This window comes from Diceros bicornis, chromosome 13, assembly GCF_020826845.1.
Source record: "Diceros bicornis minor isolate mBicDic1 chromosome 13, mDicBic1.mat.cur, whole genome shotgun sequence".
Classification (NCBI taxonomy): domain Eukaryota; kingdom Metazoa; phylum Chordata; class Mammalia; order Perissodactyla; family Rhinocerotidae; genus Diceros; species Diceros bicornis.
The window spans coordinates 46,850,200-46,873,503 of NC_080752.1; the positions used below are offsets into that span (position 1 = coordinate 46,850,200).

Below are 23,304 nucleotides of genomic sequence, written 5' to 3' on the forward strand. Positions count from 1 at the left end.
CTGGCAACTATTTCAATTTTTTTAAATTAGGCAGGCCAATTAAGACACATTTACAGGCCATATTTGGTTTCCCTCTCTACTCTAGATCTTGACCATGTTATTTCGATGCTCCGCACGGGCATTCTATCTCCTTCCTTGAGCATCAAGACACAGTCTACCCTTTGGACCTCATCTCCTGTCATTTTCCATGCACCACTCCCCCCAGTCCAGGTCATACCACATGACTTACCATTCCAGGGACCCAAGCCAAGTTTTGTAATGCTTTACTGTCTCCGCATGTGCTGTTCCTATTTCTTTTCATTGAGTCAACCAATCTTTATTGATCAGCCAATCTAGCCCACACTGTGCTAGGTGCTGGGGGAAAACCTCAAACACCACAGGCAAAGTTCCTATCCTCATGGGTCTTACATTCAAGTGGCAGAGGTATATGTTACTCAAATAATAGTTAAATACTCACACAAACAAGTAAAGTTTAAATGTGATAGATGTTAGGAATGAGCCATGAGAGCATACGACAACGAGCGCTAAGCTGACCTGCCCTGGGGATCTGGGAAGGCTTCCCTGAAGAAGCGACACTTTCATATATCTGAAGGATGTGTAGGAATTACAGTATCTAAGGGAAAGAGGTGGTGGGGCAGGGAGAGGCTGGATTGGAGCAAGGGGAGCAGTGATTAGAGTTTTAGGCGAAGGAACCAGAAAGTGTGCCGTCCAGGGGAGGCAGGAGTCTGGCTGGTTTGAGGAACTGAAAAAGGCCAGGGCTGCCGAGCACAGGAACTGAGGAGGAAAAGGGCATGAGATAAGGCAAGAAAGCCAGGCGGGGCTAGCCATGCAGGCAGGGCTGGGTCAGGCATGGTACGGATTCTGATCTTTATCCTAAGAGCAATGGGAAGCCACTGAAAAGGTTTAATAAGGGGTGTGTGTGTGTGTGTGTGTGTGTGTGTGTGTGTGTGTAAAAGAGACAGACAAGCAAACAGACAGACATGATCAGACGTGTGTTTTGAAAATATCATGCTGGCTTCTGAGTGGAGCATGGAGAAAGGCGCAGGAGTAGAAGTGGGGGACCAGTTCAGAGGTGGCAGAAGTTCAAGCGAGGCATTATCGCACTTTAGGTGGATGCAGAGGTAGTGGAGATAGAGAAACATGGATGGGATTTGCAAGATTTATGAAGTAAACATCAATAGGATTTAGGCACGGATTGTATATGGCGGGGGTAGAGCAGTGAGGCAGTGGAGAGAAGTTAAGGATGACTCCCAGATTTCCTGCTATGCGGTGAATTGAGGATACTGTTCCCTAAGACAGGAAACACTGAAGGAAGAGCAGGTCGGTGGTAAACGCAACGGGGAGAATGAGAGTTTAATTATTTTGCAGATATTTACTTGGTCAACAGACACTTATCGAATGCCTGCTCTGTTCCAGCCTCTGTCTATACAAAGACAGAAATGGTTCCTGCCCACAAGCCGCTCACTTTCTGGTTGGAAGGACAGGCAGAAAAAAGATTATTATAATCCAAATATCACACAGGCCTCACTGGCCTGTGGATTCAAACAAAGCCACGTGAACACTAATCATCCTGAGTTCCTATTGTTGCCCCTGCAAAGTCCACTTCAAGTATTTTTGGGACACTTGTAGGGACTTTTCACATGTGGCTGTCAGACAAAGCAGTGGGACCAACCACTGAGCACATCAGCCCTGTTCTGATCCTCTCAGTCCCTGCTCACTGCCCCCACCAATAGTGCCTTCTGTGGGAATGTTAAGAGCACCCCAGGGCTAGAGGGAGGCAAGCAAGAAGCATGGCCCTGAAAGGGAATGCCTCCTTAAATTGTGCAGGCCCTGATGCTCTTGAGGTGCTGGAATAGGCCTGGGTCCAGAAAGGGGAGCTTCTCCCAAGCCCCGAGTTTCATTAAGTCATCTGGGCCCTGACACAGCACTGCTAGTGGCTGCAGTTTGGGTTCTACTGGGGACACGTTGAGTTTGAGGGGCCTCTGAGACATCCAAATGGGGATGTCAGGGATACAGTTGGCTATCTGGATTTGGAACTCGGGAGTTTGGGCTAGAGATCTAAATTCTAGAGCCATGAACACGGAGGAGGAAGTATAGGCATGGGACCAAGCTTTGCTGAACTCCTAACATTTAAATGCCCTGCCCCCACTCCACCTAGCAACTTCCCAAAGATCTAACTTCCCTAATTCCTGTCCGCAGTTGCTCTGTCACTCCTTCCTGTGCATTCCCACAGCTCTCTGTATAGTCCCCTATTATAACACTTTTCATACTACATCATAACTCTAGGTTTACATATTTGTCTCCTTCACTAAACAGTGAGCTCCTTCAAAGCAGAGACTCTAATATTCAATGTTGACTCTCATGCCATTTCATCTACCACACTGGTGAAGACTAAAAAGATGGGAAGACGGTACCCAAAATTGATTGAGGAGGTGGGAGAAGAGGATGCTGTCTACCCTGCTGCTTGGCACAGTCTTTTTGTGCTACTTCTAGGAATTATCCTATAGATATATTGATATTAGTGCACAAAGATATTCTCTACAGTGATGCTCATTGCAGTATGATTTGCAATACTAAAAAGCTGGAATCGACCTACATTTCTTTCAGAAGGGAACTGGTTAAGAAGTACTCAATGGAATATTATGCAACCATTAAAAATGAAGTAGGTTTCTATACAGTGACAAGGAAAGGCAACCAGAATATTTCATTTAAAAACTGTTCGTATAGAACACTCCAGTTTGTGCTTAAAGCAAAAAATATAGACTTGCATATAGATGTATTAAAATGTCTGGAAAGCTACACAAGCAACCACTGAATAGTGGGTATCTTTGGAGAAGGGCAGTCAGGTGAACGGGCAGGTTTGGGGAGGAATTTTACTTTTCACTTTACAAGCCTATCTTATGGTTGGATTTTTCTTAAAACTAGAAGTGTATATATATATATATATATATATTGTGTGTGTGTGTGTGTGTGTGTGTGTGTGTGTCCGTGTCTGTGTGAGGAAGATTAGCCATCTTCCTCTACTTTATATGGGACGCCGCCACACCATGGCTCGATAAGCGGTGCGTCAGTCTGCGCCCAGGATCCGAACCCACAAACCCTGCACCGCCAAAGTAGAGCTCGAGAACTTAACCACTATGCCACCCAGCCAGCCCCTAGAAGTATATGGTTTTGCAACAAAAAAAAAACCTTAGAAAAAATTGTAAAATGTTTAATCTTGGTCTCCCTGTCTCCTTCTCTATCCTCCACATGTTTGGCACCAAGTAAGTGTTTAAGATTGAACAGATGAACTACACTCTTGGAAGAGAAACTCCTGTCCAGGGCTGGAGCCCTTCTCCCAGGAACTGGCTGCAAAGCAGGAGACATAGGCAGGGCCTGCAGATCCTCCACTGGTGGAGATCACACAGGTCCAGCAGCAACAGGCAAATTTTGAGTATTCTCAGCCCGTCAGTTAGAGACTCACATGAAAGTGCAAGTCTGCAATAGGGTACTCAATAAATCTGTGTGTAGCAAGAATAACAATGGCCGCTATCGTTTATCAAGTACCCACTAACTGCCAGCCTCTGTGCTGAGTGCTTTACAGACACTATCTCTTTTAATCCTAACAGCCCTGAGCTAGGTATTGTTATGACTTCTGTTTTATCAAGGAGGAGGAAGCAGAGGCTGAGCACGGTTAAGCAATGTGCTCAATCACTCAGCAGGTAAGAGGTCTAAGAGCCAGCTTCGGACCTCACTCCATCTAAATCACTATGCTCTCAATTGCTCTTGCATCCTACACCATAGTAACTAAACTATGAGAGGAAATAGGGTAGAAGAAACTTAGTCTTTTCGGAACCTCCCCCCTCCAAAACAAAGTCAAGCTATAGTCAGTGAAAATGAGACAGATTAGAGAGCAGGCCTTGCAGATCCACACCCAACATGAAGCAACCAAAAATCTTCATTAGGCATAACTAAATGGCACAATAATAATGATTACTTCTGCTTATAAGCCCAATTGTGAGGAGGTTTACACTGGTCTTTGTCAATGTTCACAACAATTCTGCAAGGTAGATGTCAGTACGTCCACTATAAAGGCTCAGGTTGTGGTTTTCCCAATGACATACAGCAAGGACAAGGCACTGATGAATTTGAATTTGTCTGCCTCACTCCAAAGTCAGAGTCATTTCACAAGGCCATGCTGTTAATACCTTCAGGTGAACCTGGAGCAGCATACCATGGTCAACACAAAATGAACTCTACACTTTCAAGGTGGGAATTACTCTTCCCTGCCCCCGGGAAGGGCCCCCACAATGGAAAGCTGCTGCATTACTGACTTGGTAAATACATCGCAGCCTCAGCAACCCATCACCTGCCTCAGAGATTACCTTTTGTGTATCTCACCAAGAAGAAGAGCTCAAAGCTCCCCTTGACCCCACCCTCAGAGAAACTAAGCAAAAGGTTTGACAGCCATCTGGAAAGACTGCTGATTTTAGTCTAGATACCCACAGATACCACTACCCAGCTCCTTCTCAGACACTTCTTCATCAAAGTTTTATTAGCCTCAGCTCAAGGTACCTCCATCTGGGCATCTCATTACAGAGCAAGGACACTTCAGCCATTTGTAACACCACCACCCAAGCAGGATTTTCAAGGATAGCAGCAGAAATGAGTTGCAACGGAGCTATAAATCCTCCTTGCCCCCTTTCCCCTCCTCCATGCATTTGCTCTATCCACCCACCTATTTCTTCACAGTCCACAACTGGATTACGACTCCCATTCCTTACCCACGTCTCTGCTCATTTATTCACACTTCCCTTCTGCTGGAACTCATTCTCCCCTGGCCGAAATCTATCTTCCGCTTTGAGCTGCAATCGCACTTAATATTCACTTATCTTTTGGCATTTGTCACATTACATTTTTCATTCCAATTATTCAAAAACATTCTTTTTTTTTTCTCCTACTTGACTATAAACTACCTATGTGATCTTAAACTACAGTACTGCACCACACACTGGAAATACATATGTATAATACATGTGTGATAACTGATGGAGATACTTGTGTTTTGTTCTCATTTCTGTGGATGATTTCTCTCCCCCGTCCCCAAGAAGGTAGCCAGGCCTTAATGTTCTCTAGTTGAAGGCTTCTAAGTTTCAGATCCAAATATCAACAGTTTCCAGGCACCCAGAGGACAATTTCCAGAAATGCTTTTGAAAAGCCTGGGCTTATTAGAGGAACTGATCCAGAAGGAAAAGGGATGGGAGTGAGTGCTTTGAATGGGGGAAGCAAAAATCTGTGGAGGGAAGGAAGGGTTAGAGAAGGCACCAGCTCTCTTGAGCCTTTATGGGACAGTAGAGACGTAAGCTCCTTTTGCATATAGCACTCGAGGGATGAGGAGAATGCTGTGGGAGACTGTCCGCTATATACCTTGGCCTTTAGAGCAGTAGTAAGGGTCTGTCTCTTTGAGCAAGTCTGGAACGATCCATTGTGAAGGCCCAACAAAGGCAGGATTAGCACTCACATCCGTATAAAGAGCCACCCTAATGATGCAACCATCAGGGATTAAGGACCTGGTCTCTACCCCACTTTTTTGCGGAAGAAACACAAGTCAGCAGAAAGCAGTACTATACGTAAAGAGCTAAAATGCTTCATCTTTTAAGACTTCTCTGACCAACAATGGCAAATGTTTTAGAGCCTTTTATACTGGAAACCATAGGATACGACTTCTTGGGTTCCCTGCTTTGGTCTGGTGCCCTTTGCTAGATTTCAGGTCTCCTACCTGAACCTTACCTCTTAGTTCAAGTCCTGCAATAGCCTTCGGTCTTCCCACTGACCCGTCCTTCCTCACTTGCTCCTCCAAGCTTCCTTTCCCCATCTCCACCCCTCATCCCTGCGTCAGACTCTCCCTTAGTCGTCCCCTTTTCACTCCTAGTCTCCCCTGCGCCCTGTCTGTTCCTCTCCTCCTGCCTAGACGGCCTCAATTTTCTCTCCTTCCCAGGCGGGTCTCCTTTCATTTCCATACTTTAGAGACCGCCCCCCTCGCCCGACCCCCCCACCCCCCATCCCCCCATCCCCCCACTGAGCACAGCCCGGCTCGGCGGCTCAGCCGTTGGAGGGGGCGCGGCCCCGCGAGTAACAGGTCTCCCCCCCCACACTCTGCGGGCTCGCGCGCAGACAAAGACATTCCACAGCCCCCGCCCCTCCGCGCACTCGGCCAGAAGGGGGAGGAGACACGTGTCCCGCTAGCGCCGAGTCACGTGGAAAAGAAAACGAACGAAGCCCGCGGCCACCCGCGCACGCGCACAGAGCTCTGGCCTGGCGGGCTCGGAGGAAAAAGGGGAGCGGGGAGGCGACTTCTTCGGGCTCCGCGGCGGTGCGCAAGCGCTGTGGCCCGACCGGGGACTTTGTTCTCCGCGGAGAGACCCAAGGGCGGTGCCGGCGGCTGGCTGCGCACGCGCGCCGCCTCATTTCCGGTGCTCTCTTTCGCTGGGTCGGTCGGGTCGCCTTCGGTCGCCGTCGCTCCCGCTCTCCCACCCCCGCCAACCGCCGCTCGGGCCTCCGCCGCTGCCGCGTCGCTTCCTCGATCCCTCGATCGCACATCCTCCCCAATGCAGCGCCGGGACGACCCCGCCGCGCGCATGAGCCGGTCCTCGGGCCGCAGCGGCTCCATGGACCCCTCCGGTGCCCACCCCTCAGTGCGTCAGGCGCCGTCTCGGCAGCCGCCGCTGCCTCACCGGTCCCGGGGAGGCGGAGGGGGGTCCCGGGGGGGCGCCCGGGCCTCGCCCGCCACGCAGCCGCCACCGCTGCTGCCGCCCTCGGCCACGGGTCCCGACGCGACAGTGGGAGGTCCGGCGCCGACCCCGCTGCTGCCCCCCTCAGCCACTGCCTCGGTCAAGATGGAGCCGGAGAACAAGTACCTCCCCGAACTTATGGCCGAGAAGGACTCGCTGGATCCGTCCTTCACTCACGCCATGCAGTTGCTGACCGCAGGTGAGCCGGCCTCCCGGGTCCCTCTGGGTCGCCAGGCCACCCGGGGGCACGGGTGGCAGCGGCTTTGTTCCGCTCGCATCCCTCCCCCTCGGGACCAAGGCAGGCGTGAACTCCCCTTCTTCTCTCATCCTCATTCTGGGGAGCCTGGATTCCACATTCCCGTCCCGGCCCAGGGTGCGAGGGGGAGTTTCTAGGCTGCAGAGGAGGCCCGAAGGGGACTTGGCGATCTCAAAGATCTGGATGGATAGTGCTGAGCTCCCCGCCCCCTTGCCGACCCTTCCCCCTCCCACCTCTCGCAGCTGCCCCGCGCTCCTGGTGCTCAGATGCTTCCAGAAATGAGCCTTTATCACCCCCTTCCCCCCAAAGGGAAAGCTTTTTTGATCTCGGGTGGCGGAAGGCGCCCCGAGTGAGGGTGTAGGAGGTGAAGACAGCCCGAGTGAGGAGGGACGGTGGGTGGGAAAGCCGAGGTGAGGCGAGGTGAGGCTGAAGTGCCCTGTCCAGCGCGCCGCGGTCGCAGGGGCGGGTCGGACTTAGCGGTAATTGACGCTTAAGTTGCTTGGAGGCAGGAGCAACCTGTGGGAATTGGAGCTTGATGTTTTCCGAATCAGATTTCCGACTTAGGCGGATAAAATGATAATTGCTACAGAGCCGGAAGTTTGGATCACTTTATTTTACAACGTGTGTTCATCATTCAAGAAGGGGAAAAATAACCCTAGAGACAGTGAAATCGGATGGTTAGAGGGAGGTAAAGGGTGGTTTGCATTTGTATTTCCGGTGAGGTGGACAGAAATTGAAAGAAGTTGCACGATGCTTCTACCTGAAAGGCTTGGTGTTTTTAGTTTTTTTCTTTTGGCTTCGGGAGTGAAATAGATTAGGAATAGTAGTCTTTGTTCTCTGTCTGTGGGCTAGCGCTCCTTTCCTGCTCAGCACTGGCCAATCACCTAGTCGCTCTGATTTCTCCGTAAAGCCGCCTGTTTTCCTCGCACTTTTAGTTAAAACGTTTTAATAAGTATTTGTTATGATACCTAAATTTTATTAAGCAAGTAAAAATTCACAACTCTCAACACTGAATGAGTAGTTGAACTCTTTGGCAAGGTTGATATAATGGACAGATGGTTATGAAAATATCGTTTCCCTCTCTTTGTTCTCTAGCCCCCAACATTGGTAAAGGGTCTTTACTTTTAAACACAATAAACAAAGCACGCAGTGGTCAAGAATAAGAATATTTAGATAAACTGCTTACATTTTCAACTCAGGGTTTTGCTGTTCTGTAACACAGATTGTTTGAAACATTAGTGTTCATTGTGTTCTTCTGGCAAGCTCTTTGAGGGCAAGGATTGCCTTTTATCTTGGTATTTTTCTTATTGCCTTGAATATAGCAAACACCAGGTGTTTGAATCTGAAAGCAAATACATGCAGATTTAGGAATGTCAGACTAAATGGTAAAGATCGATTCGGTAGTCTAATTTTTATTTCCTCAAATCTTTAATCAGTCCAGATTAAAAGAATGAAAACAGAATAACACACCTTTGAACTTTAAGATGTCAGCTTGGGTTTTGAAATTCTGACCATTAACTAGTTACTTACTCTTAGGAAACTCTGAACCTCAGTAACCTCATCTGTAAAGTGGGATGGTGAGTTGTGAGGATTAAATGATGTTTAAAAGCACCAGCACAGTTCTCTTTGGCCTTTTGACCTATTGTCAATAGATAATAACTTGTCACCACAGTTTTCTTCTAGTTGTAAATCCCTGGTTCTGAAAAAGGTATGAAAACACAAGATATTTTTTGCCTTTCTGACCACATCAAGTGCCCAATGTGGTGTTTGTCTTTTAAGTAAAACATGGTTTCTTAGGATAACCATCAAAAACTATTGATCCTTAAAAGTTACTTATAATTCTCACGCTTCTCTCACTGCTTAACTTCTGTTACGAGAGAGTGCTGTTTAATTTTTTTAACTTGGGCTTTTTTGATGTCTTTTTTTTTAACCAAACTGAAATTTTAATTGGAGAAATGGGATTAAGGTAATGCTGGCTTATTGAGAGAACAGATTTGGAGTGTATGGATACTTCTTAGCATGGATAAGTCATGACATATATTGGACCTAGCTTTTAAGGTATTTTTGAATGATCTGGAGAAGGGGTTGCAGTGGAGTCAACCAACTGTGCGGAAGTGAGACTCTGAGAAGACAGAATAGTGGTATCTAAGCTCTGATAAGGATACATGTAATAACAATATAGCTAACATTTATTGTGCCAGGCACTGGTCTGAGCACTTTACATCAAATATTTAGTCTTCATGACAATACTATGAAGAAGTTATCTTATCCTCACTTTTACGGATGAAGAAACCAAGGCACACAGAGATTAAATAATTTGCCTAAGGTAACAAAATTAGTAAGCAGCATAACTAGGATTTGAAGTCAGTCCAAGTCTGGATCTACACACCTAACCCTCTCCATGCCCACTACAGTACCTGTAACAAATTGAACTTAAAGTATTTTGTACCAGTTGAACAAAATATTAAAAGAAAATCTATTTGAATGCATGAGAGTGCTAGCTAACAGGGCAGTGAAGATGACAAGGCGGAGATACAGAAAAAGGAGGAAACTCAGCGAGCAGAGCCTAGCACTCGGCACTGTGACTTGCCCATTTCCCAAGAGGTGCCGCAAGACCCAGATGACTCTTCCTTTACTAGCCACACAGCTCTCTCTCTCCCTTTCCCAGCTTTACTTTATTTTGCACTTATCGGCATCTGATGCACCATATATTCTAGTTATGTGTGTTTGTTGACTGCCCCTTCTCCTTCATGGCTAGAATGTCCACCAGGGCACCAGGGCAGGGATCTTTTGTCGGCTTTGTTCACTGCTGTATCTCCTGTTCCTTGAAGAGGGCCACACAGAGTGGCCTCTTACTAGATGTTTGATAAATAAATATTCTTCGTTGCATGATGGAAAACTATCAACACAATTCTGAGAGATTTAGATTTTGAATATAGACTTCTATATTAGCCAAGTTGATATTCAACTATGATGACAGTTAAATGAAGTCACAGACGTGCAAGGACTTGGGGTACCCATGCTTGTTTTATGAAACAAAAGTAATTTATTTTTTGTGTTAAATATTTATATAACACACAGAAATGCTTTTATGTATATCAGTGTTCTTTTTCTACTTTCTATAATTAGGAAAATGTAAGTTAGTATAAATGACTCAGGAATAAGTAAACGTTTTGAATAGATTAAGGTAATCTGCAGAAGATCTTGCAAGGATACTCAGAAATCCATCTTCCGAAATCCATCTTCTTTGTAAATGGAGAACATTTACAAAGTTTGTTGAAACTTCAAAATAGTTCATTGCTTTATTTTATTTACAGTATACTGTAAAAATATATCTGAATGTTCCCATTTCATTCTACAGGGCTAGCAAAACCTATTCAAAACCAGAAAGTGGAATTGCAAAGGAATTATAGACCAAATATAGGTATAAGTATTAATATTAGGAAAGGAAGAGGCAGAAGTTATCACTATTTGCAATAACTTCATGGTTGTTGACCTAGGAAAGTGGTCAGTTATGTGGCTAATTACAAGATGAAGATGTGCAAATCAATAGGTTTCTGATATATGAGCAGTAGCCAATTAGAAAAGAATTGACAGAATGATCTCGTTTTTAGAATAGTGTCAAATGCCTTGGCATAAGCAATAAAAATCAGTTCAAAATGTATTGAATAATCATAACAAACAATAACAGTAATAATATTTAACCTTTGTAGAGCATGTAACGTGAGGTGTGCTACTCATTAATTCCATCCTCCTTGGCTATTCTATGCGATAGGAAGAATTTTTATCTCAATAATGCAGATGAGGAATATTGTGATCACATATTATCAATATGTGATAAATAAATTTTTACTGAAGGTGATAAAGGAAGATCTGAATAAAAAGAAAAATATGCCATGTCTTGGGCAGGAGTTGGGAGGTGGGGGAGGAACTAGTGTTATAAAGATGACAGAACTTTTAACTTAACATGTTGAATTTTTGCATTTTCCAAACGGATTCTGACTGGATTTACTTTTTCAGCTTGACATGTTGAATATAAAGTAGCTAAAAGAGTAAATGAAGATAAAAGAAAAAAAATTTTTGGAGACAGGAAAATAATGAAAACCTGCTACATTGACAAAAATTAAGTCAAACAGGATTTAGAGCTTGAGAGGATGTGGAATTAGAAGGAACTCTTAAACATTACTGGTGGAAGTATGAATTGGTACAACCACTTTGGATAACAGTTTGGCATTTCATCTGAAAGCTGAGCATTCAAATTCCTTAAAATTCAACAACATTATTCCTAGGAATATGCCCAAAGAAACTTGCACATGAATGCCTTATTCATAAAATGGTGCACCTTGTTCATAAAATGGTGTGACTTGTTTCATCATTGGCTGGATACTGTGAGATTTTCAAAATGAAATATTTATACGTCAGTGAAAATGAAAACTATGGCGACAGGCGATAGTAGAGAGAAATCTTGGAAATCTAATGTTAGGTGAAAAAGTAAGTCCCGTAAGGCTACATACATGCAATACAATGCTATTTTTATAGAAAATAATACTAGTAAGATTAAGCAAAATATTATTGCATACATATTTCTCTGATAAAGCTATTTTTTTATTTTGCACAACTGAGCCAGTGTTTACCCTACTACTCAGCAGTTGCACTCTTGGTCTTTTATCCCAGAAAAATTAAAACTTAGGTTCACACAACACCTTTACATGAATGTTCATAGCTTTATTGATACTAGCCAAAAACTGGAAACAAACCGTAGCTCAAATAGGTGAATAGGTAAGCTGTGGTATGTCCATACCATGAAATACTACTCAGCAATAAAAAGAAATGAACTATTGATAACTGCAACAACTTGGATGGATCTCAAGAGAATTATGGTAAGTGAAAAAAGCCAGTCTCAAAAGGTTACATACTACATAATTCTATTAATTTAATATTCTTGAAAAGACAAAATAATAGAGATGGAGAACAGATTAGTGGTTGCCAATGGTGAGAGAGAGATGGAGGGAGGTGACTGTGGCTATAAAAGGGTAGCATGAGTGGCCGGCCTGGTGGCATAGTGGTTAAGTTCACACGCTCCGCTTTGGTGGCCCAGGGTTTGCAGGTTCAGATCCTGGGTGCAGACCTACACACCACTCATCAAGCCATGCTGTGGCGGCGTCCCGTATACAAAGAAGAGGAAGATTGGCACAGATGTTAGCTCAGGGACCATCTTCCTCACCAAAAAAAAAAAAAAGGTAGCACTAGGGATCCTTGTGATGTAACTGTCCTGTATCTTGACTGTGGTAGTGGTCACATGAATCTGATTAAATTGCATAGAACTAAACACACACACACGCAAATAAGTGCTTGTAAAACTAGTGAAATCTGAATAAAGTCAATAGGTTGTGTTAATGTTAATTTTCTGGTTACAATATTGTATTAGAGATACGCAAAATATTATGAAGATGACTGGGTGAAGGGTATCTGAGATCTCTTAAGTTTTTTTTAAAAAGCCCTAAACTCTAAATTGTGCCCCGAGAAGAGATTTGGGAGACCATGGTCAATATGGCATAATAGGGTTTGCCGCTATCCTGAAATGTGAGAATTAAGCCCTTTAGAGGGCTCCTAACTCGGGCTTTGGGGGATTTTTTTGAACCAATACCCACCCTTAGTCAACATTGTATGCGAAATATTGTGTTTGTATCTTTTTCTGGGGAGCTATTCTGTACCTTTCGTCAGATTCTGAAAGGGGCCCATGACCCAAAAAAAGATTAAGAACCTGCTGCTCTGTGCTCTTGCTTAAAACAGTAGGTAATTTGATAAATAAAAGGAAGAGAGTTTTTTTAATAGAAAGGTAGTAAGTTTACTGGACTTGTGATTCCAAAAGGTGGTACCAACAGAAAAGGTATAGGGCAGAGAATTATAAATTTGGGGATGATAAAGTCACATGAATCATTAAGGGAAGTTGGGGGTGTTAATGGTACATTTCTTTCATTCAGTAAACGTTTATAGATGCCTATTGTGTATTAGGCATTGTACTAAGAATGGCAGAGACTCAGTTTAGTGATGGAAGGGGTCCAGAAATCATTAACAGGGGAGGGAGTGCTGTGGTTAGAAGTATGAACCGAAAGCATTGACAGTCTGGAGGAGAGCATGACCCCTGACCTTTTGGAGCCTATGAATCTTGCCTTCCTACAAACACTGTCTCTGGATGCCTTAGTAAGAAAACCTTGACCACTATCTTGTTCTTTATGCAGCCTTTATCAAATGTTCAGTTAATGAATGTACGTGCTGGTCTGTGTTTAGTTAAGCCAGTCCAGTTGATAAAGTTTGTATATAATTTTTACAAACTTCTCTAGTATTAACATTTCACGTTCATTAAATCTCTCTTTTTTTTAATCCTCCTTTTTAAAAGTAAGAAGAGGGCCGGCCCTGTGGCTTAGCGGTTAAGTGCGTGCGCTCTGCTGCTGGCAGCCCAGGTTCAGATCCCGGGCGCGCACCGGCGCACCGCTTCTCCGGCCATGCTGAGGCCGCGTCCCACATACAGCAACTAGAAGGATGTGCAGCTATGACATACAACTATCTACTGGGGCTTTGGGGGAAAAAATAAATAAATAAAAATTTTTTTAAAAATTAAAAAAAAAAAGTGAGAAGAGAAGACTAAAAGAGGTTCAGTGACTTGGCCCAAGTCACACACCAAGCATGTAACAGAGCTAGGGTTTAAACTCAGTTCTGTCTAGCTTCAAAACCCATGTTTTTTCCTCTGACACATACATTTAAGAAACAGTCATGCTTCGGAGATTACAGTCTGGTTGTAATAGGACCTACCAAAAAAGGAAAGATAAAGTACAGTAAAAGAATAAAAGAAATGCCACAAGATTAGCTGAATTTACTGACTGATGTAAGGAGTAACTTGAGTTTAAATACCTGCTCTGTCGGGGCTGGCCCCGTGGCTTAGCAGTTAAGTGCGCGCGCTCCACTACTGGTGGCCCGGGTTCGGATCCGGGGCGCGCACCGGCGCACCGCTTCTCCGACCATGCTGGGCCACATCCCACGTACAGCAACTAGAAGGATGTGCAACTATGACATACAACTATCTACTGGGGCTTTGGGGGAAAAAAGGAGGAGGATTGGCAATAGATGTTAGGTCAGAGCCGGTCTTCCTCAGCAAAAAGAGAAGGATTAGCATGGATGTTAGCTCAGGGCTGATCTTCCTCACCAAAAAAAAAAAAAAAAATACCTGCTCTGTCGCTAATTAGTTTTGTGATCTTGGACAAGTTATATAACTTTTCTGAGCCCAGGCTTCTTCAGCTGTCAAACGGGGATAGTCCTGGTTAAAAATACAAAATTCCAGGGGCCGGCCCTGTGGTACAAGCGGTTAAGTGCGCGTGCTCCGCTGCGGCGGCTCGGGGTTCTCAGGTTCGGATCCCAGGCGTGCACTGATGCACTGCTTGGCAAGCCATGCTGTGGCGGCGTCCCATATAAAGTGGAGGAAGATCAGCACGGATGTTAGCCCAGGGCCAGTCTTCCTCAGCAAAAAAGGAGGAGGATTGGCAGATGTTAGCACAGGGCTGATCTCCTCACAAAAAAAAAAAAAAAAAAAATTCCAGACACACAAAAGGCACTGGATATAAGATATGATTATTGTAAACATCTGGCTAGGAAATAAATGGGTCACCTCTCTGTGTTGTTTACACCTTAGCTTTTCTTTTTTTGGCTCTTGGGACATCCAAGGTCTCTAGAGGCCCAGGCAAAGATCATTTAAACGAGTCAGTTTCAGAAAGGTTGTCTAGAAAGTACTTGTACCTGAGGGTAAGCCGTTTTTAGGAAGCTGCTGCTTGATTTTTTTTCTTCCCATTACAGCCTGCTCCTGGCTCTCCAAGAGAAGTGAGGCCAAGGAGAGAAATATAGAATTGAAAAAGAAAAGACGAGAGATCAGGCAGCTGAACATCTGAGGCACCCACAGAGCCCTTTCGTTGCTTTTAGCCGCATGACGGTGTCTAAGGGTATAAACTTCCCAGAATTTTACAAAATCAGCTCTTTCTTGCTTAAATAAAGCCCCTCCCCCCCAAACCCCTCATTGAGAGGCAATAATAAAAGCATGAGGTTTGACCTTAGAGAAAGCCTGGATTTTAATCCTTATTCGGGCACTGTAAAGCTTTGTGACTTAGAGATTTAACTTCTCTGAGTTTGTTTCCTCAATTGTAAGATGGGGATAGTACCAGCCACTTCACTGAGTAGTTTTGTAGGATAAATGAGACAATATTTGTATAGTATTTGATACATCGTAGGCATTGAATAAATGTTAGTCATTCCCCTTCCAAGCATGGAAGATAACCCTTCTTGAGGGGTCAAATTGCCTCTTAGTCTTTTGCATTCTAGGCTAAACTCCCCCTGATTCTTTTGTCTTTTCAATTCTGTTTTATTTAAATCATTATTCTCTGAATTCTCTAAAAATACTTTAGTATTATTTTTTAAATTGTGAGATAGATTGGAAAAAGGGATCCTAATTAAGATCTGACTAGTTCAAAATAGAGCAGAAGGATCCATGTTATAGAAAGGCCTTAAATTCACAGGGTGCATTACGATGCATATAAATGAACTTTTCTACGGGGTTCAATTTTTGCAGCCCTGCTTCCTATAGGAGTACAACAGATTAACAGACATGGAGTCTTATCTTCTTGCACTGACCAAGAAAAGTTTCTGGCAAGTGGTATAAAATACAGCTGAAGGGCCTAACTAGATGATAGCAATTAGGACATACAGAGGGATATAGATAAAATGAAGTATGTAATTTGTTCCACGTTTTTTAGAAGCTCCTCGGTGATGTTTTCAGATCAGAAATGTGTCTTCTTGTTCCTTGAGGACTTTTAAGGATTGAGTACCCAGTTTTGCAGCCTGGAAGCTCAAGAGGAGATGTATTCAGAGATGGTAGTCTCAAAAGTAGTGACTAGAAAAAGTTAATATTAGCAGTAGGTGGGAAAGGGTGGAGGTCAGGATATACCACCAATAAAACAGCAAACAAATAGGATGTTGAATGAAGCATTTAGTCTGTTAATTTTAAGGTCAAATTTGTTTTCTATTCCAAGCAGTGAAACAGGAGTGTGAAGAGCACTGTCATTTGCAGTTCTTCTCATAGAAGTAAAGGTTTAGTTAAGAATATTTACAATATAATGAGCAGTTTTAATTGTCAGAAAGCAAGGGGGTGGGTATGTGCTCTCGGGCTTAAGTAGGTCAGTTAGCTCACCGAATATTATAACATCTGAAATTAGATTTTTTAATAAACAGAAGGCTTCAGTTTGAAATTCTGAACTCCTATGAAGTCTGTCAAAGTCAAAATAACTCTCCTTCATCTGTGTACTTCACAGCTGAACTTAGTCTAAACAGTTATTTTTTTTTTTTTTTTTTTTTTTTTTTTAAAGATTTTATTTATTTTATTTTTTCCCCCAAAGCCCCAGTGGATAGTTGTATGTCGTAGCTGCACATCCTTCTAGTTGCTGTATGTGGGACTCGGCCTCAGGATGAACGGAGAAGTGGTGCCTCAATGCGTACCCGGGATCCGAACCCGGGCCACCAGCATCGCAGCGCGCGCACTTAACCACCAAGCCACAGGGCCGGCCCTAAACAGTTATTTTTAAACTGTTAAAGGTATAGATTTGCAGAATGTGTTTGAAGTAGTATATCTTTATACCCTAAACCAGTGGTTTTCAAAGTGTGGCTCCTGGGCCAGCAATATCAGCATCACCTGTAAATGTAAATTCCTAATACAAATCCCACACTGGGGTTGGGGCCCAGCAATCTAGTGTGAGTCTTCCGAGTGATTCTGATGCATACTGAAGTTTGAGAACCTTTACGTTAAAATTATAGAAGATAAAAACACAGTGTGAGAATATTATACGAGGAGAATATTCTGTGTTATTTAGAATGTTCCACTGATTTTAGGGAGTATCAGTTTCTTATTTTGACTGTTCTCAGTGGACCATATAACCTTTTAGTTGCTGTTCATTGCCTGCACACTCTGCCCGCATCTCTGTTAGTACTCCTGTCGTAGTACTTAACTGTGTTTCATTGCCAGCTTTATAGACTGGGAACTCTAGTGTATAACATGGGGAAGATGGGGACCATATCTGACTTGTTCTGTTGTGTCTCCTGTACTTTATAGGATAGGTGCCTGGCTCTTAGTAAATCTCCCATAGTGGTTAATGATCATACCTGTATCTCTCACTTCATCTGCCTCTCTATAGGAAACACTCAGACACTTGCAGTCAGTGAATGAATGAATGAAGGTCTCTAATGATAGGAAATCTTTTTGGATGCTCAGGTTCTATCTGATGAAACTGTGTTAACCTGCGAACTGAAAGTTCCTTGGTGCGTGTTTTTTCCTTTAGGACAAACTGAATTGGGGCTAGATACTGTTGACTATATATTAAGCTCTCCCTAAGAAATGGGCTTTAATTAGCATGTGTATATATGTTATTTTATTGTCTTTATAGCAACTTCATGAGGTAGATATTGCCTCCATTTTACAAATGAGGAAACCAAAATTCAGAGCAATTAAACAACTTTTCGAAGTTCACACAACTAGTGAGTGACAGAGTAAGAGCCAGGTCAAGTCTTTCAAACTCTTAAGGGCTACTACTATCCAAAGCACTACTGTCACAGTGGAATTTTAACTGGACTCTCTATTGTATACTTAAATTACTGACTGTTGTTTCTTCAATTAATATATGACTTTGTACTTTTGTTGGTGCAGATTTTTATTTTTACTTTTTTATTTTTGTGTGTGTGAGATCAGCCCTGTGCTAACATCTGCCAATCCTCCTCTTTTTTTTTTTTTCCCCCGCTGAGGAAGATTGGCCCTGGGCTAACATCCGTGCCCATCTCCCTCCACTTTATATGGGATGCTGCCACAGCATGGCTTGCCAAGCGGTGCATTGGTGTGCGCCCGGGATCTGAACCTGCGAATCCCGGGCGGCCGCAGCGGAGCGCACACACCCAACCGCTTGCGTCACCGGGTCGGCCCTATTTTTATTTTTTTAGTTCGTTTATCCCTTTTTCCCCTTTCTCACCCCATTAGTTTTGTTAAATCCATTTATTCTTAAGACGCATTTGAATGTCTCTGATGTAGAGTCTTCAGGTGAGGGTGGAAAAGCAAACTGCCCTTAATTAGAAGCAGGCTTTGGGTTTCCTAGTCAACTTCATATAGCTTTGGTGCTTTCAGCCAGTCTCTGTCTGAAATTAGCACATTCATCCGAACTATTTGGTCTCATTATACAGCACTCCATGTTACTGCTCTAAGCAGACTTGGAAATTTGCCTTTATTTACCAGAAGAAAACTAAATTAAATTCTATTTGTCCTATTCAGAAATTGAGAAGATTCAGAAAGGGGATTCAAAAAAGGATGATGAGGAGAATTACTTGGATTTATTTTCTCACAAGAACATGAAGTTGAAGGAGCGGGTACTGATACCTGTCAAGCAGTATCCCAAGGTAAGGCAAAAAATGCCTCACTTCTTTGAGTTGTCTTTGTAGGTATGAGAGTCATGGGCTGTAATAAAGACTGCTGGAGGGCCGGCACCGTGGCTTAGCGGTTAAGTGCGCGCGCTCCGCTACTGGCGGCCGGGGTTCGGATCCCGGGCGCGCACCGACGCACCGCTTCTCCGGCCATGCTGAGGCCGCGTCCCACATACAGCAACTAGAAGGCTGTGCAACTATGACATACAGCTATCTACTGGGGCTTTGGGGGAAAAAATAAATAAATAAAATTAAAAAAAAAAAAGAATTTCTTTCTCAAATGTTTGTTCAGGCTCCAAGTTCAAAGAAAAAAATTAAACCATGAAGAGTGGCTCTCTGTCAAAAGATTGACCTGAAATCTAAATAAAGGAAATATAACAAATCCTTCACTGGATGAGGTTAATTTTATTTCTTACTCTAAGTTTTACTTTTAAATAAATGCTGTCGTCTTCATCTCCTCCTGCCCTCCTCCTTCCCTCTCCCCACACCTCCTTTTCCTTCTCCTTTTTTCCTTTTTTTAGGAAAGCTATTAGTTGTATTTAGTTTACTAAACCAGTACTACCAAAAGGTGCCATATGTCTGTTCTGTTTTGAGGTAACTGCCTTAAAAGTGTTTATGTATGTTAAAGTGCAAAGGGTTACAGTGTGATATTATGGAAGGAGCACCAGATTACATCAGGAAACCCAAATTCAAGTCTAGGAACTGCCACTTTCTAGTTGTATAACCTTAGGCTAATTACTTTATCAGTATATCCTTCAGTAAAATGGAAATGGTAATACGCTACTTATTTTACAGGGTTGTTGAAGATAAATGAGATAATACATGTGGAATGTTTTATAGGACCATATGTATTTAGAAATCTGTTTTTGTTTTCTGTCAGTTCAATTTTGTGGGGAAGATCCTTGGACCACAAGGGAATACCATCAAAAGACTGCAAGAAGAGACTGGGGCAAAGATTTCTGTTTTGGGAAAGGGCTCAATGAGAGACAAAGCCAAGGTAAGCTCACATTAGTGAGGCAGGAAGACACCTTAATGCCTTCCCAGTAGCCAAAGTCCAGTATGGATGCCTTATGGGAGCTAGCGCTTCTATACCTACAGAGTGTGACTCCTTTAAATTTGCGTTGGATGTTAAAAGATTATAGACCAAGTTAATTTACTTGCTTGGCAACCCTGGAAGAGCCTAGGAGTGCCCTGGTGATTGTTTTCTTTCTGACTTTTGACTGCATTGTAATGGAAACAGCAGTAGTGATTTTGGCATTAGCAAGCTTATCTATGAAAACTTGGAAGAGGGGCTGGAGGTTCTAAAACTTACCCAGGCTAAAGACACAGTCCCTTTGCTGTAGCATGGAAATGTGAGAGCAGTAGTGTTGTGAGTGCAGGTGAATCTGAGGATTAGTTGGCTGGTTTGTTTTATAGCCAGCTGGAATGTGAGGCCCAGTAAAAGAGAGTATTCCAAAAGGAGGATCCATGAGTAATCCTGACAACAGAACCTAATGCTTATTTTTATCCATGCCATAGCCCCATATGCTTCATATCCTTTGTAAGTGCCAAGAAACTTCCCACCGAATAGAATAGCCTTAGCCTTCTAGGATTAGCTTTTTAAATGAGACATACCTGCTACAGCCTAAAAACTAACTCTTTCAGGCCTCCTTTTATGCAGCCCAATTGATGAACATTGCTTTCTCAGACCCTCTTCTTTTGTCCACTCACGTTTCTCACTAGATGAATACAGTTAGAGCTAAAATATGTTATTCTAGCTAATGAGATTTCTTTCTCTGTCCTGACTTCTTTCCTCCTCTAGAACTTGAGTTCCCAGACCATATAAGTGAATAAGAAGAGCTGGTGATTAACAGCTCTGCCTGGGATTTAAAAGCAAATGCCTGGGCCGGCCCTGTGGCTTAGTGGTTAAGTGTGTGCGCTCCGCGGTTAAGTGGCGGCCCGGGTTCGGATCCTGGGCGCGCACCGACGCACCGCTTCTCCAGCCATGCTGAGGCCGTGTCCCACATGCAGCAACTAGAAGGATGTGCAGCTATGACATACAACTATCTATTGGGGCTTTGGGGGAAAAATAAATAAATAAAATCATAAAAAAATAAAATAAAAGCAAATGCTTGGCTATAAATGAATGAATGCTTGACAAATGCTGTTATCTGAATGGAGACTGGTATCAAGTTTGTCTCTTCTATACCTTGTAATAAGAGCTTCAGTGAATATATGGGAGATTCAAGGCAACAATTAACTTTTAGCAGCAGACCGCTTGCAGGTTTAGCAGGTTGTGTAAATTACTCTTCTCCAGAGCGTGTTTTACTTTCTTACACTTTACTGTTTTTCTTAGACATTGAGGTTATTTCTTGCTGTTCCTTTGAACTTGAGGTAAAGGTATCATTTTCTAGTCCATGTGATGTGATGTTTTTCTGCATTTTTCCATAGGAGGAAGAGCTGCGCAAAGGTGGAGACCCCAAATATGCCCACTTGAATATGGATCTGCATGTCTTCATTGAAGTCTTTGGACCCCCATGTGAGGCTTATGCTCTTATGGCCCATGCTATGGAGGAAGTCAAGAAGTTTCTAGTACCAGTAAGGAAATCCACATCCTGTATCTTTTGAGCAAGAGAGAACTGGGATTTTGTGCTGTTGCCAAAGCAGGGGTTATCAGCAAAGGTCTATGCATATAACCTGACATTGCATACCAAAGTCTGCATTTGTGTTCATGTTTCTGAGGTGGTCCATTACTTGTACCTAGTTCTCAAAGCACTGTGCCTCAAGGCCACTCTACCCCTCCTTGTCTAATGTGGTTTTAGTTGTATACCAGTATCTGTTGTCCACAATGTGTCTGGCATTGTAACATCTGGTTAACAAAGATTTAACAGGATCTTTGCTTAGCTAAGTGTTTTGGTACTAGAGTGGAACCAGTAGGTTATGATGGGAAAATGACTAAGATGGTCATAAACCCCCTGCACTCAAGGGTTTATGTTCTAGACTCTAGAGGGTCTAGAGGATGACAGCAAGAAGCTCATATACTTATAGTATAGTGTTACTGGATTAAATTCTGACCTGGGTGCACTTAGGGCTTTATCTTCTGAAGGAGCTTATTCAAGTAGAGTTTGATTTGAAAGAGGCATGATTGTTACAGGCTTGACTGTTGATGATATTAAACAAATTGATGTGCAGCTCCTTTCAGAATATAACTAAGGCCCAGGAAGAGTTGAGACAGACCAAGTTACCTATCTTGCTTATTACCACCTGTTCAGAGGGTTCATTCTTTGAATAAGTAGAAAATGGTGCAATTTTTGCCTTTTTAGCAAGGCCTGGTAGTTGTCAGAGTTAACATACTATTGTTGAATATTTAATAACCAAGGATGAATCTGGAACCTTAAGAAGCATTTGGAATACTATTCAACTAGAATTGAGTAAGCATCATATTTCATCACTAAAACTAAGAGGAGATGAGATACAGTTCTTGGTTTTCTTGTGCATGTAAAATGAGGGAGTTGAAACTAAATGTGGTGTCAGAGGATTTGAGAATTGGTAGAGCAAAAATTTATAGGCAGTGTGTACCTATAACGCCGAGCCCCAAGGATTCCAACACTATCTCAAATGTCTCAGCAGCTGCTTTGCTTCCAAGTACCTTGTCTTCATTAGAACGTTCAACCTGAAACAGCCAATTTAAAACATCCTAGAGAAAAACTCAGAGCTGGTAAATTTTCCCTTGAGGGAATTCTTTTTACTCTTTTTGAGGTGTTGTATTGAAGCATCCTGAGCCACCCAGTTGCTGAAGGACTGTAGGGGAATGCTCATCTCCTCTTTGTCGTTAGTCTCAGCATATTTCTCAAAAAGAATAGGTTTACAAGGCTTCCATGTAAGTGGATCTTCAAAAAAGCTGCCTGCCAGGGAGATCTGGGCTTCCTCAGTGTTGATGTGGCAGTTGGAAGGATCTGAGCTAATGGAGTGTCGCTGGTCACTTGTGAGTCTAAGGGAGGAATAATGTGGGGCCGGCCCCGTGGCTTAGCAGTTAAGTGCGCGCGCTCCGCTACTGGCGGCCCGGGTTCGGATCCTGGGTGCGCACCGACGCACCACTTCTCTGGCCATGCTGAGGCCGCGTCCCACATGCAGCAACTAGAAGGATGTGCAGCTATGACATACAACTATCTACTGTGACTTTGGGGGAAAAAATAAATAAATAAAAATTATAAAAAATAGAAGGATGTGCAACTATGACATGCAACTATCTACTGGGGCTTTGGGGAACAAAAAAGGAGGAGGATTGGCAATAGATGTTAGCTCAGAGGCAGTCTTCCTTAGCAAAAAGAGGAGGATTAGCATGAATGTTAGCTCAGGGCTGATCTTCCTCACACAAAAAATAATAAATAAATAATAAATAAATAAATAAATAAATAAATAAAAAAGGAGGAGTAATGTGTAAGGTAGGAGGAGGTGAAGAGTTAAGTGGGGGCATTTCTCTGTGGTGACTAGAATCTTCTGTTCTAAAGCTGTATCCACCTGGGATGTATAAAAATGCTTGAAGTATTAAGACTGAATGGCTCTCATCAGGAAATACGTAGAAAGATTTGCAAATGGCATTTGACTCAATTCTCCCCTCTTGTGAGGAAAGAAAGGGAGCCTATTTTTTGCATCCATCACCCGAGCCCTATGTTTTCCCCTTAGAACCATTAACTGTACCAGAGAGGTTTCCTGGTACAGTAGGAAGAGCACTGGACTGGGAGCTCTATCTGTGTCATCTTGGACAAGTTATTATTTTACTTTTCTAAGCCTCAGGTT

General features: G+C 43.1%; 1 protein-coding gene across 2 annotated transcripts in view; it reads left to right on the forward strand.

The window, feature by feature from the left end:
* Positions 1-6,329: 6,329 nt before the first annotated feature.
* Positions 6,330-23,304, forward strand: part of KHDRBS1 (KH RNA binding domain containing, signal transduction associated 1) — a 42,730-nt gene continuing 25,755 nt past the window's right edge. For both annotated transcript variants that reach the window (XM_058553521.1, XM_058553522.1), the window contains exons 1-4: positions 6,330-6,969; positions 18,377-18,501; positions 19,406-19,522; positions 20,956-21,102. In XM_058553521.1, coding sequence (XP_058409504.1) covers positions 6,588-6,969; positions 18,377-18,501; positions 19,406-19,522; positions 20,956-21,102 — 771 coding nt within the window. In that variant the 5' untranslated portion in view covers positions 6,330-6,587. The remainder of the gene's footprint in view (positions 6,970-18,376; positions 18,502-19,405; positions 19,523-20,955; positions 21,103-23,304) is intronic.